This window comes from Arachis hypogaea, chromosome 3 (assembly GCF_003086295.3).
Source record: "Arachis hypogaea cultivar Tifrunner chromosome 3, arahy.Tifrunner.gnm2.J5K5, whole genome shotgun sequence".
Lineage (NCBI taxonomy): Eukaryota > Viridiplantae > Streptophyta > Magnoliopsida > Fabales > Fabaceae > Arachis > Arachis hypogaea.
In genome coordinates, this window is record NC_092038.1 from 132,931,881 (window position 1) to 132,944,772 (window position 12,892).

At 39.5% G+C, this 12,892-nt stretch overlaps 3 protein-coding genes and 1 long non-coding RNA gene across 5 annotated transcripts; all 4 read left to right on the forward strand.

The window, feature by feature from the left end:
* Window positions 1–2,007: 2,007 nt before the first annotated feature.
* LOC112791783 (probable BOI-related E3 ubiquitin-protein ligase 3) lies at window positions 2,008–5,829 on the forward strand. 2 transcript variants are annotated; one of them, XM_025834745.3, is made up of 5 exons: window positions 2,008–2,301; window positions 2,381–2,422; window positions 2,969–3,098; window positions 3,970–4,331; window positions 4,920–5,829. In XM_025834745.3, exons 3-5 carry the CDS (start codon window positions 3,014–3,016, stop codon window positions 5,469–5,471), a joined length of 999 nt encoding a protein of 332 aa, XP_025690530.1. In that variant the 5' UTR covers window positions 2,008–2,301; window positions 2,381–2,422; window positions 2,969–3,013; the 3' UTR covers window positions 5,472–5,829. The 2 variants fall into 2 exon arrangements, with proteins under 2 accessions (XP_025690530.1, XP_025690531.1); XM_025834746.3 differs by having other exon boundaries at window positions 2,020–2,301; window positions 2,988–3,098.
* On the forward strand, window positions 4,398–4,667 carry LOC140181922 (uncharacterized). Its single transcript, XR_011877577.1, has 2 exons — window positions 4,398–4,497; window positions 4,637–4,667. It is a non-coding gene; the product is annotated as an uncharacterized lncRNA (long non-coding RNA).
* Window positions 5,830–5,966: 137 nt separating the features above from the next.
* LOC112791780 (protein STABILIZED1) lies at window positions 5,967–10,093 on the forward strand. The gene has a single exon (XM_025834742.3). It carries the CDS (start codon window positions 6,820–6,822, stop codon window positions 9,931–9,933), a length of 3,114 nt encoding a protein of 1,037 aa, XP_025690527.1. The 5' UTR covers window positions 5,967–6,819; the 3' UTR covers window positions 9,934–10,093.
* A 411-nt stretch (window positions 10,094–10,504) lies between these two features.
* LOC112791781 (putative pentatricopeptide repeat-containing protein At3g05240) lies at window positions 10,505–12,514 on the forward strand. Its single transcript, XM_025834743.2, has one exon. It carries the CDS (start codon window positions 10,505–10,507, stop codon window positions 12,512–12,514), a length of 2,010 nt encoding a protein of 669 aa, XP_025690528.1.
* The last annotated feature ends 378 nt before the right edge of the window (window positions 12,515–12,892 follow it).

Genomic DNA, 12,892 nt, shown 5'->3' on the forward strand with positions numbered 1-12,892 from the left:
AGCAGAGCGCTTTAAAAGCAAAAGGGCCAAACTTCCAATTCCCAAATAGATGAAACATCTATAACAATGCGTCACATAAGAACCAAAATCTATTCCTACAATGCATTGCCACCCACTTCCATGACTCTTGTCAAATTCCTACAACATACAACATCATATAAAAATCATAAATGTCAAAAACATTATTATTAAGCTAATAACAAGGTAATAATTGTAATTAATTTCACCAAATGATTCAAATTCAAATCGAATTTTTCTGGGCACAAACCAATCCTCCACATGCATCGCTATAGGTTGATTCCAACACCAATTTCTCAAGAACAGAGCACCCATCAAAAAGCATCACTATATACTCATGGCACCCAAACAAAAACCTATTCCCAACATGCAGCACCTTCAGCGAAGGGAGCCCCGAATTCCGTCGACTAAGTGTCGCACGTTCTCCGGACCTCATCGCCGGCGACGATGACAACCACCACAACGAACGGAATTTCGAGCACCTCGTTATCCTGCGCAATCTAAGCGCCCGACTCCGACCTGTTGCCATCCCCCTGATGAAGCAACTCTGACATCTACTCGTAGTAGAAGGCCGCCCTCTTCTTCGCCGTCACCTCCCTCTTCCTTTCCTTTTCTTTTTTCTCCCTCTTTTATTTTTTTTCATTTCAATTTGTCAGTTTTAGGTGCAGTGGGAAGGGGTGGGGTAATGGGTGGGTGGGATTGAGGTAATTAGTAATAATAGGAAAATGATATTTATGTCATTTCAAAAATTATTATGTTCAAAAGAATGATTTTATAACGTTTTGTAACGTTGATGATGATTTTAATAACAAAAAAAGATTGAAGACAATTTTAATTTTAGTCTCAGACTTTAGGGACGAAAAAAATACTTAATCCTTTTTAAAATGCATTTATATACATGGTTGTGCAAGGGCCATGGCCATGGATGACTCGGTCCTTAACATTTTGCTTTAATTGGTGATTAGCTAGCAGCCTCAACACAAAAGTTAAGCAAGAAATAAGTGAGCAATTTTCTTGGCATTCAACAATAGAATAAAATATTTTTTAAGTTTTAACTGAAAATCCCATATGTTGAATGCACAAATAATGGATCATGAATCATCATTTTTTCAATACATGGTTTTGGAGTAATACACGACTTTTTTAAGGTCAACATTCAACATGACAACATTTCAAATTAGCTATAATCTTATTAGCAAAATAATTAAAAAAAAATTAATTATACACAACCCATTTAAGTATGAAGAGAGAGAGAGAAAAAAAAAAAAAGCGCGCACACACATTTATTGCTCTGTTTTATCTGATTTTGCATATAAAATAAGGTGGAGACGTGGAGTGGTGGTGTAAATAATAATAAAGTAAATTCACATTTTTAGTTAAAATATGAAAAAATTATAATATGATATAAAAAATATATATTAAAAATATGTAAAAGATATATAATTAATTTAGCAACTAATTCTTTATATGCAGATAGTATTTTTGGTAATCTTATTAGTATTGTGATATCGAATTTATAAATGAAAAGAAATATAAAAGAAGAGTAATAATATTGGTGTGAGTAGTTGGTGCGTTATTATGGAATGCGTTAGGTGTTGGACCTAAAATTGTGCGAACCAATGCTAATGGCCGATGCCCAATGGGGCCTCCATGGTTACCCGCCAAAATCATCCAGCAAAACGACAAACCACTACACAACACAGTAAATGTGGGGCCCACCATAATTCTCACTTTCTTCACCGTAAATACGGTTATTGAGTCTGTTACGATTTTTTCAAAATCCTGAGCATGGTTTGTTTCAAATAAATACAATGAGTACTTTTATGTAGTATTTAATTTTACTGTTATATTTTTTTTGGATGACTATTTTACTGTTATATTTAAATTGAAAAAAGCTTACTCTATGAAAGTTATATGAAATAATTAAAAATATATCACTGATTGATATCTTGAAATCAAAATTCAGTAGCAAATTAGAAAGCAGTTTGCGTAAGCATTTGAATAAGCATAATAATAATAATAATAATTTTGTAGATTTTGCAGTATCAGATTGTGTTCTCTTGCGTCCACTCCCACCCCACTTAGCTTTATTCTCTCTATTCCCCTTCTTATTCTCATCATCATCATCTTCTTCATCTTCATCTCTCTCTCCTTGTCACTAGTCACTACTGCAGGGTTCTTATCTGATGCTCTGGAACTTACCAACTCCATACTTAACTTAATTAATTAATTTATTTTCATCTTCTAATTTTTCGTGGCTTCTCTTATTACAAGGCATTTAAGGTATTATTTCTTTTATTCCAATGCTTGTTGATTCTTCTTTATCGATTTTGTGATTCAAGCGTCTTATCTTGTGTTACAGCTGTTAGCTACTAGCATTGTGTTTTCGTCGGAGACATCCAAGGTAACCTTCTATTTTGCTCTTCATGCGTGTTTTTTTTTGTGTCTTCGTTCATCAATTGCTTGTGGATCATCATAGAACTGGGTCAAACTTTGCTAGATTAACTTGATCCTCATGAACCTTTTGGTTTTGGAAGATTCTAGAACAGTTTTATTATTATTATTATTGTTATGAAAAAAGATGATGGTCTACTTTTGAATGGTTCAGGAGTTCTCTATATTTTGTAGAGTAAACATCACCACTTTAGAGGAAATTGTGTACATTCTTTTATTTTTGTTTGAACAAATAGATTCACTGCTTTTGTTATATGTAGGCATGAATTATCATCAGAACTTGCTCCCTAAACCTAGAGTCCCTTGTGACAAAACTGATAAAATTATACTTCATTAGAACCACCAGTTCCCTTAACCCTCTTAACTTTCAAGCATTTATATCTTAAATTGTTGTGCTCATTTTTTTCTTAAAATTGTTGATGATGGTGTGTTTCATCATGTTAGCTTTGCATATTTTGCGACTTTGATGTTAATTGATCTTCTTTCTTACATGTAGATATTTCTTACTAGTTCAGGATACACAAGTGCTTTTCCAAGGATAATGTTGGGGCGCAAAAATGTCTTGGATGAGGCTCGATTTCAGTATCAAACCAATGAAGCAAATCAACTGCAGTTGTTTGGGAATAGTGAGTTTTCGCCTTCCTTTTGTCACGGAATAATGGAATTTCACATTGAATGCTTTATCATTTTAGATATGGTTGTTACATAGGGAGCTCTTTCTTGTTTGTTGGAGTTTGTTTGCCAGCTGCCACTGCTTGTTCACTAGTAATGGTGATGTTACTTGTTATAACTTTTTATTTGCCTGGAATTGGATTCTTTTACATGTGCTGTGTAACAACCGGCATTGAGAGTAAAATAGAAGAATGAAAGAGTAATCAGTAATAGAAGACAAAACTGCGCTCCTTTTGCCTGATATTTGTGGACATGACGGGGCCATCTTTTTTTCTGGAAAAGGGATGGAGTGACAGATTCTGGGTTATGACGTTTTTCTGTGTTGAATGTTTTTGCTTATGTGCATTTCATATGGATCTTGATGCTCTGGGAGATGGACCATATATCATATAGTACACACCAATTTCTGCACCTTTCATGCATTCTTATAGAACTGGTTCAGACGATAGCAAGAAACCAAAGAAAATATGTACAATTGCTGAAGGAATTCATAGAGTCAGGATATCAGAGATCCCTCGGTATCCTTAGTTCCCAAGTTCCTATATACTCAACATATGCCCTCTGCTCCGTATAACTTCTTATGTACATTTATCTTACCAATAATCTAACCTAGTCCCTATGTACAAAGTCCCATTTGTCAGGGCTCCATCCTTTTCACATCCTTTCCCTTTTCATAACATTTGAATTGGCCTCACTTGAATGATTTTACATCTTACTGGCAAAGATAAAAATTACCATTTTTTGTACATCATGTTACTTGCTGTGTAGTTCCTTTAATTCATTTTTCATAGTCTCAAACCGATGAATATGTGACATATCTTGCAGTACAAGCTGGATGCAATATTGACCCTGTTAGTTACGTTGGAAATGAGTATCTCAGCTCCATGTTTCGATCTAATAAACGAAGCAGAGCAGCAGAAGATATATCAAAGCAGCAAAAGCTTCAGATTTCCTTAAATTACAATGTCTGTCAGGACAAAGCTGATCGATTGGCAAATAGTCCAAATCCAAATCAAGTGTCAACAGGATTGAGGCTTTCTTATGATGATGATGAGCGCAATTCTTCTGTTACTTCTGCTAGTGGTAGCATGACTGCCGCATCTTCAATCATATTATCCCTTGGTGACAATTTCAGAACCGAGCTTGATAGGCAGCAAGAAGAGCTGGACCAGTATATTCAGCTACAGGTAGAGTGTCACTATAGCTCTTCATTATGTTATTTTGCCCTATAAAAATGCTGAAGAGCCTGAAATATTTAAATTGCAAGAATGATGAGGCATGTGGTTCGTTCTCGGAAGATTGAGTCAGTCCTACATCTATATTTCAACCAACAACCACCATGAAGTTTTTCTGGTCAAGTAGCATTTCTCTTTGTAATATTGTTTGTGAGAGGTCTAGCTTCTATTATTGGTGCTACTTCTGTATGTCCATGCTTTCATCTTATGGTGGATACTTTTCCATTTTGCTTTATCATTTTTCTTCTGCTTTTCAGATAAACCATTATGCAGACTTCCTGGTAGAAATTTCTCCTTTTTATTGGTAGGCCTTTCATTGAGTAATTTATGAGTAGTTATTCTCCTTGTGAATTATTGCTTGTTGAACACCTCTCAAATGTTTAAATCATGGAGTAAGTCGTGGAAATTTTTTGAATGATTGCTTATGGGTTTTATCAATTTTATGTTTTCCTATTGCACTAAGATACAAAGACATATGTTTCACTTTGATTGTGAATCATGGATTTGAGTCTAGTGCACTTTATAATGTTCTCTATGCAGAAGGACCAATTGTCAAAAGCAGTGAGAGATATGAAACAAAAACACATGACCAGTGTCTTTAATGCCATTGAGAAAGGTGTTAGCAAGAAGCTAAGGGAAAAAGATGCAGAGATAGAGAACATTAACCAGAAAAACAGGGAACTAGCAGAGAGAATAAAACAAGTATCCATCGAAGCACAGAGCTGGCACTACAAAGCAAAGTATAATGAACAAGTTGTCAATGTATTAAGGAACAATCTCCAGCAAGCAATTACACAAGGAGAGGAACAAGGAAAGGAAGGGTTCGGAGACAGTAGCGAAGTTGACGATGCCACCTCATATATCGATTTGAATAGCTTGATCAGCAATCCAGGTGCACGAATGAAATCTACTTTGAAGGAGCACCAAGGCATAGAGAATCTGATGTGCAGAGCATGCAGGGCGAAGGAGGTTTCCATGTTGTTGATGCCTTGCAGACACTTATGCTTGTGTGACAACTGTGATAGATATATCAATGTTTGTCCTGTATGCCAATTGATGAAAACTCAAAGTGTCCAGGTGTATCTGTCTTAACTTGCAAAGGGTAAGTATTTAAAAGGGAAAAAAATTGGAATATGCATGGCTGTTCTTGTGTGACTTGTTTACCTAAGATGAATTATAAGTGAAGTTATTGCAAAATTTACATCCATAGAATATCAATATTCTCTTTTGAGATTTCCTTGTGTTAACAGCTTTCCTCCTTTTCCTGTAAACTTTTCTATGGAGCATCTTTCCCCAGTGTGTTAATAATTGATGCATCATGAACACATGAAGATTGGGTGTAAATATTCTTTAAGCCCTGTTGTTGGTTGTATAAGAAGGAACATTTGCTGCTCTATGTTAATAACTATACCGACTTTTGCATCATATTTGGCAAAATGGTTTTGATGAACTAGCTCTTGCCTACACTTTTCTTATTGGAAGGATCCATTTCTCATGTTGTTTTTGTTATCTATTTTTCTTTTTTCCTTTTTTGGTCTCATGTTTTATTTAATACCGGTAGGTCTTATCCCATGTACCAAACAAGACCTTAGTGTTATCACAATTTTCTTTTATTACACTATTCTGTTAACAAATACTTTTTTTTTGGTGACTACACTATTCTGTTAACATACAGTAAAACTCTCTTGATAATAATGGATGTAAAGTGAAAGGTCACTATGTCAAAGTTTGAGAGTGGTTTATAGGCACTAGGCATGATTATGCATGGATTCAAGAAATTACTAGGGGTATTCCAGATGAAACTACACCGGCCACAATTCAAATAATAAGCATGTTGTATCATTATTACAAGCTTTCTTCTAAGATGCCTTGCTTGAAAAAAGAACACACCATCAAAACAATTGTCACCAGTTGGTGACTGATAATTTGGTGAAGTTCTTGCTAACCGTTACCAATCTTCAATTCTTTATACATAGTATATAATTGGATTTGGATGATCCTTGCAAGATTGAATAGATCTAAGTGCCTCAAATTCTGACTGTGGAAGGGAACTTGAATATAAGATTACACTTTCGGAACTGAACATTTAACGGCCAGCTCTTCAAATATTTTATTTTGATTTTTATTTAAATAAATTCTCATAGAAAAAATACACCTGGGCTAAAAACATAGTGGGCTACTGTTCACTGGGCCTGATGGGTTCCAAATGTAACCAAATCATGAATCACGGTGGGCTACCAAAAAATCGACACACACACGAATGGCGGTTCATCTTCTAGTAGGTAGTCCTAAAAATTCCAGAACAGTTAACAGTTAACATAGCATAGGTTCTATCTTCAATTTGTGCCATAAGCACAAAAGAAAGCTTGGAGATCGAAATCGATCATCATAATCCCCATCATCATCTTCCCTCATTCGATTTTCCCAAAAATACCTAACCATGGTGTTCATCGTGCCACCCAATCACAGAACCCTAGCATTAGACGTAAACCCTAACTCCACCACACTCCATCGCCTCAAGCTTGCAATTGAAGATAATTATGGCATCTCCGTTTCTCAGCAGCGTTTGTTTATCTCCAACAGCCTCCGATTGCTTGGGAATGACGATTCTGCACTTATAGCCGACCTCGGCGTCGGACCTTACTCAACTCTAACCCTTCACGTTCCTTTCCTTGGTGGCACGCAGCCTCCGGCGGTTCCCAAGCCACGGTTCGACTTTCTCAACTCGAAGCCGCCGCCGAACTATGTCGCCGGTCTCGGTCGTGGTGCCACAGGATTCACCACTCGATCTGATATCGGTCCTGCCCGCGCCGCGCCCGATCTTCCCGACAGATCCGCCACAACTATTGGCGGTGCAGCTGCTGCCCCCGCTGGAAGAGGAAGAGGGAAAGGCGGCGAGGAAGAGGAAGAAGATGAAGGAGAAGATAAAGGCTATGACGAGAATCAGAAATTTGATGAATTCGAAGGGAACGATGTTGGTTTGTTCGCATCTGCGGAGTATGATGAGGATGATAAAGAAGCTGATGCTGTTTGGGAAGCTATTGATAAGAGAATGGATTCGAGGAGGAAGGATAGGAGGGAAGCGAGGTTGAAGCAGGAGATTGAAAAGTACCGTGCTTCGAATCCGAAGATCACAGAACAGTTTGCAGATTTGAAGAGGAAGTTGTATACTTTATCTGCTGATGAGTGGGAGAATATACCCGAAATTGGGGATTATTCATTGAGGAACAAGAAAAAGAGGTTTGAAAGCTTTGTGCCCGTACCTGATACATTACTTGAGAAGGCAAGGCAGGAGCAGGAGCATGTCACGGCATTGGACCCTAAGACCAGGGCTGCTGGAGGGACCGAGACTCCTTGGGCGCAGACTCCGGTGACGGACTTGACTGCCGTTGGTGAGGGCAGGGGTACTGTGTTGTCCCTGAAGTTAGATAGGTTGTCGGATTCAGTTTCTGGTTTAACTAATGTGGATCCTAAGGGTTATTTGACTACTTTGAAGAGCATGAAGATTACCAGTGATGCTGAGATTTCGGATATTAAGAAGGCTAGGTTGTTGCTCAAGAGTGTTACTCAGACGAATCCAAAGCATCCTCCTGGCTGGATTGCCGCTGCTAGGTTGGAGGAGCTGGCGGGGAAGATTCAGGCAGCGAGACAATTGATACAGAGAGGGTGCGAGGAGTGTCCTAAGAATGAGGATGTGTGGCTGGAAGCTTGTAGGTTGGCAAATCCTGAGGAGGCAAAGGCGGTTATAGCTCGGGGTGTGAAGTCGATTCCAACTTCTGTGAAGTTGTGGATGCAGGCCTCGAAGTTGGAGCAGGATGATGCAAACAAGAGTAGGGTGTTGAGGAAAGGGTTGGAGCACATTCCGGATTCGGTTAGGCTGTGGAAGGCTGTTGTGGAGCTTGCCAATGAAGAAGATGCCAGGCTCTTGCTTCACAGAGCCGTGGAATGCTGTCCTTTGCATGTTGAGCTTTGGCTTGCACTTGCAAGGTTGGAGACTTATGATAATGCTAAGAAGGTTCTTAACAGGGCAAGGGAGAGGCTGCCCAAGGAGCCTGCCATATGGATAACAGCTGCAAAGTTGGAAGAAGCTAATGGGAACACTTCCATGGTTGGCAAGATTATTGAGAGGGGTATAAGGAGTCTCCAGAGAGAAGCTGTGGTAATTGATAGAGAGGCTTGGATGAGGGAAGCGGAGGCTGCAGAGCGTGCTGGATCTGTCGCTACTTGCCAAGCTATAATCCATCATACAATTGGAGTTGGAGTGGAAGAAGAAGATAGGAAGAGGACATGGGTTGCTGATGCAGAGGAATGCAAGAAGAGAGGTTCTATTGAGACTGCCAGAGCTATATATTCTCATGCATTGACTGTCTTTTTAACTAAGAAGAGCATATGGCTCAAAGCAGCACAACTTGAAAAGACTCATGGAACCAGGGAATCTCTGGATGCATTACTTCGAAAAGCAGTTACCTATAGACCACAGGCTGAAGTTCTATGGCTTATGGGTGCCAAAGAGAAGTGGCTTGCTGGTGATGTCCCTGCAGCTCGAGCCATCCTCCAAGAAGCTTATGCTGCCATTCCTAATTCCGAGGAAATATGGCTTGCGGCTTTCAAGCTAGAATTTGAAAACCATGAACCTGAGAGAGCCAGGATGTTGTTGGCTAAAGCCAGAGAGAGGGGAGGCACAGAGAGAGTCTGGATGAAATCAGCAATTGTTGAGAGAGAGTTGGGAAACATCGAAGAGGAGCGGAGGTTGCTAGATGAAGGACTGAAGAAATTCCCTTCATTCTTCAAACTGTGGTTGATGCTTGGCCAGCTTGAAGAGCGGCTTGCTGAGAATGCGAAGAGACAAGATCAGCCTGAAAGCCACCAACATCATATGAGGGAAGCTAAGAAGGTCTATGAATCTGGACTGAAGAACTGTCCTAATTGTGTACCTCTTTGGCTTTCTCTTGCTAATCTTGAGGAGACAATGAATGGACTGAGTAAAGCTCGTGCAGTTCTCACAATGGCTAGAAAGAAGAATCCTCAAAATCCTGAACTCTGGCTAGCTGCTGTAAGAGCAGAATTGAAGCATGGATTCAAGAAAGAAGCTGATATCTTGATGGCAAAAGCATTGCAGGAGTGTCCCAACAGTGGTATTCTTTGGGCTGCATCAATCGAGATGGTTCCCCGTCCTCAGCGCAAAACCAAGAGTATGGATGCTCTCAAGAAATGCGATCATGATCCCCATGTTATCGCAGCTGTGGCCAAATTGTTCTGGCACGATAGGAAGGTTGACAAAGCTAGGACCTGGTTGAACAGGGCAGTAACATTAGCCCCTGACATTGGGGATTTCTGGGCATTGTGCTACAAATTTGAACTTCAGCATGGAACTGAGGACAGCCAGAAGGATGTTTTGAAGAGGTGCGTTAGTGCAGAACCAAAACATGGAGAAAAATGGCAAGCTATCTCAAAGGCAGTTGAGAACTCCCACCAGCCTACCGAAGCCATCTTGAAAAAAGTGGTGGTTGCACTTGGGAAGGAGGAGAATGCAGCTGAGAATAATAAACATTGACGTCGCATAGTTATAGGCCTATAATATTTCTGTTGTTTAGATTTGTAGTATGATTTATTAGTTTTCAAGAGAATTTTGATACTTACGATTATGAGTAGCTGAAAACAGATGTGTGTTTTATAGATATTTGGAAGCATTCGTTGTTGTTTCAGAATCTAAATTTGTTGCATATTTAATGCTCAAACTATTTAATGCTATTAATTGAATCACAATCAAGCAATTCATATAAGTAGTTCTGCAAGGTTAGCTAGGTAAGGTTTTTGAGATGTCGTGTGTTTCGGGTCACTGCAGAGGTAGAATTGCTTCATGAGAATTCACATAATATTCATGAGAAAAAGCTAAACACATTTTATTGTTCAATTTGAGCAGTTAAAAAGTACCAGCTATAATATAAAACCAGTATATTCATTCGTTTATTTCCGGTTTCTTCACACCAAAGAAAAGTTTGCTATAGCTGAATTAGTACAGAGTCGATAGTTGATTAGAATGAAAAATAATGCAAAACAGATAAGAACGCAGAGCTACTTGACAACATATAACTTTTTTGAAAGGAGGCATCGTCATTCCCTAGATGCTGCTGAAACGCTTGTTCTCCAAGCAAACAAATCCTCAACTCACTCTACTCGCTTTCGTTAGATCCACAACAACGGCAATAATACCTTCCAACAATTCCCACGTGCCATTTCGCCCCAACACCGTTGACCCTATCTACCTCAAGAACCGCCAAATCAACGCTTTCATCAAATCTAGGAACCTAAACTCAGCACTCGCAGTGTTCCACAGCACTTCCCTTCGTGATGCCGTCACCTACAACTTACTCATTTCAGGGCATGCCACGTGTCATGATGGCTCACCGCCACGTGCTCTTCATCTCTACGCCGAAATGGGTTTGCTTGGAATAACGGAAACCCCAACCACGTTCACATCTGTTATATATCTCTGTGCTAATCATGGGTTTTTCGGAGAAGGCCTTCAGGTTCATTGCAAGGTTGTCAAGTTTGGTTTCTTGTCGAACGTGTTCGTTGGTGGCGCCCTTGTTGGGTTCTATATGAATTTGGGGTTATGTGGGGCTGCACTGGAGCTGTTTGACGAATTGCCAGAGAGAAATTTAGCTCTGTGGAATGTGGTGCTGCGCGGGTTGTGTGAATTGGGTTGTGTTGATGAGTTGGTTGGGTTTTATTACTCTTGGATGTGGTTTGAAGGTGTGGAGCCGAATGGGGTCACTTTTTGTTATTTGCTTAGGGGGTGTGGTGTTGAGAGAAGGTTGCATGAAGGGATGAAGATTCAAGGAAGAATTTTGAAGATGGGTTTGGTAGAATCTAATGTCTTTGTTGCTAATGCTTTGGTGGATTTTTACTCTGCTTGTGGGTGCTGGGTTGGTGCAAGGAAGTGTTTTGAGGCTATACTAGTTGAGGATGTCATATCTTGGAACTCCTTGGTTTGTGTTTATGCAGAAAATGAGTTGGTGTTTGAAGCTTTGAAACTGTTTAGTGTTATGCAATTCTGGGGGAAGAGGCCATCTGTGCGTTCTATGGTGGGGTTTTTGAATTTATGCAGTAGAAATAAAGATGTTGTATTGGGGAAGCAGGTTCACTGTTGTGTTTTGAAATTGGGTCTTGATGAAATAAGTGTGCATGTTCAATCTGCATTGATTGATATGTATGGAAAATGTAGTGATCTTGAGAGTTCTGTAGCTGTGTTTGAATGTCTCCCTGAGAGAACTTTGGAGTGTTGTAATTCGTTGATGACTTCCCTTTCTTACTGCGGTGCAATTGAAGATGTGGTGGAGTTGTTTTGTTTGATGATTGATGAAGGTATTAGGCCAGATGAAGTAACCTTCTCTTCAACGCTGAAGGCGTTGTCGGTCTCTGCTTCAGCTAGCTTCACAATATCTCAGTTATTGCATTGCTTTGCATTAAAATACGGACTCGAAGGAGATGCTGCAGTGGCATGCTCCCTAATGGATGCATATTCAAGATGTGGCCATGTGGAACATTCTTGTGAGATCTTTGAGGGTCTTAGTTCTCCAAATGCTATTTGTTTCACATCTATGATCAATGGATATGCCCGAAATGGAATGGGGGAAGAAGGACTTGCAGTGCTTCAAGCTATGATTGAGAAGGGCCTAAAACCAGATAAAGTTACCTTTTTATGTGCATTAACAGGATGCAATCATAAAGGGCTAGTTGAGGAGGGCAAAATAGTTTTTGACTCCATGAAATCTCTTCATGGGATTCACCCCAATCGCCAGCATTTTTCATGCATTGTAGATCTTTTATGCCGTGCCGGGCTCCTATATGAAGCTGAAGAGTTGCTGCTACTCTCACCAGAAAAAAGAGATTGTGTTATGTGGAGCTCGTTGCTGCGAAGTTGCAGGGTCCATGGGAATGAAGAGGTTGGAACAAGAGCAGCACAGGCTTTAGTCGAGCTAGGCTCCAATAACCCTGCAGTGTTGTTGCAAGCTTCAAATTTCTATGCTGAGATTGGGAAGTCTGATGCCTCAAGGGAAATCAGAGAGGTTGCTCTAGCAAGGAAGATGATAAGGGAGATTGGACATAGTTTAATTGAGATAAAATATTGATTGTTGAAATATACAACTAAAAGAAAAGAGTTCGTGAATTGGGGAAGCATCTTGCCATTATTCACACAAGAGAAACCAATCATGGCAGAAATTACTGTGTGGGTGAAGATGTTTACTAAGATGTCCAGGTCTTGTGTCTTGTCTATTTGGGCAATCCTACATTCTAAGGGAAAGATTTCTTTTGGTAGGAGCTTCTGTTGGGCATGCCAAGAAATTGAAAGTCGGCATTTGTGTTTCCCTTGTTTGGTGTAACTAACTGACACTCCTAATAATAGAAAAATATATACTTTTTTCCCTTTTATGTACAGCATTGAGTTATGGCTACATAGTAATGCAATTTGAAATAACTTGAGAAATGTAACAAGGTCTTAGATTACA

Coding starts and splice junctions, on each gene's coding strand:
- LOC112791783 (XM_025834745.3), top strand. CDS start 3,014: ATGTTGGGGCGCAAAAATGTCTTGGATGAGGCTCGATTTCAGTATCAA. Junction 3,099..3,969: donor ACTGCAGTTGTTTGGGAATA/GTGAGTTTTCGC, acceptor CATATCTTGCAG/TACAAGCTGGATGCAATATT. Junction 4,332..4,919: donor ACCAGTATATTCAGCTACAG/GTAGAGTGTCAC, acceptor TTCTCTATGCAG/AAGGACCAATTGTCAAAAGC.
- LOC112791781 (XM_025834743.2), top strand. CDS start 10,505: ATGCTGCTGAAACGCTTGTTCTCCAAGCAAACAAATCCTCAACTCACT.
- LOC112791780 (XM_025834742.3), top strand. CDS start 6,820: ATGGTGTTCATCGTGCCACCCAATCACAGAACCCTAGCATTAGACGTA.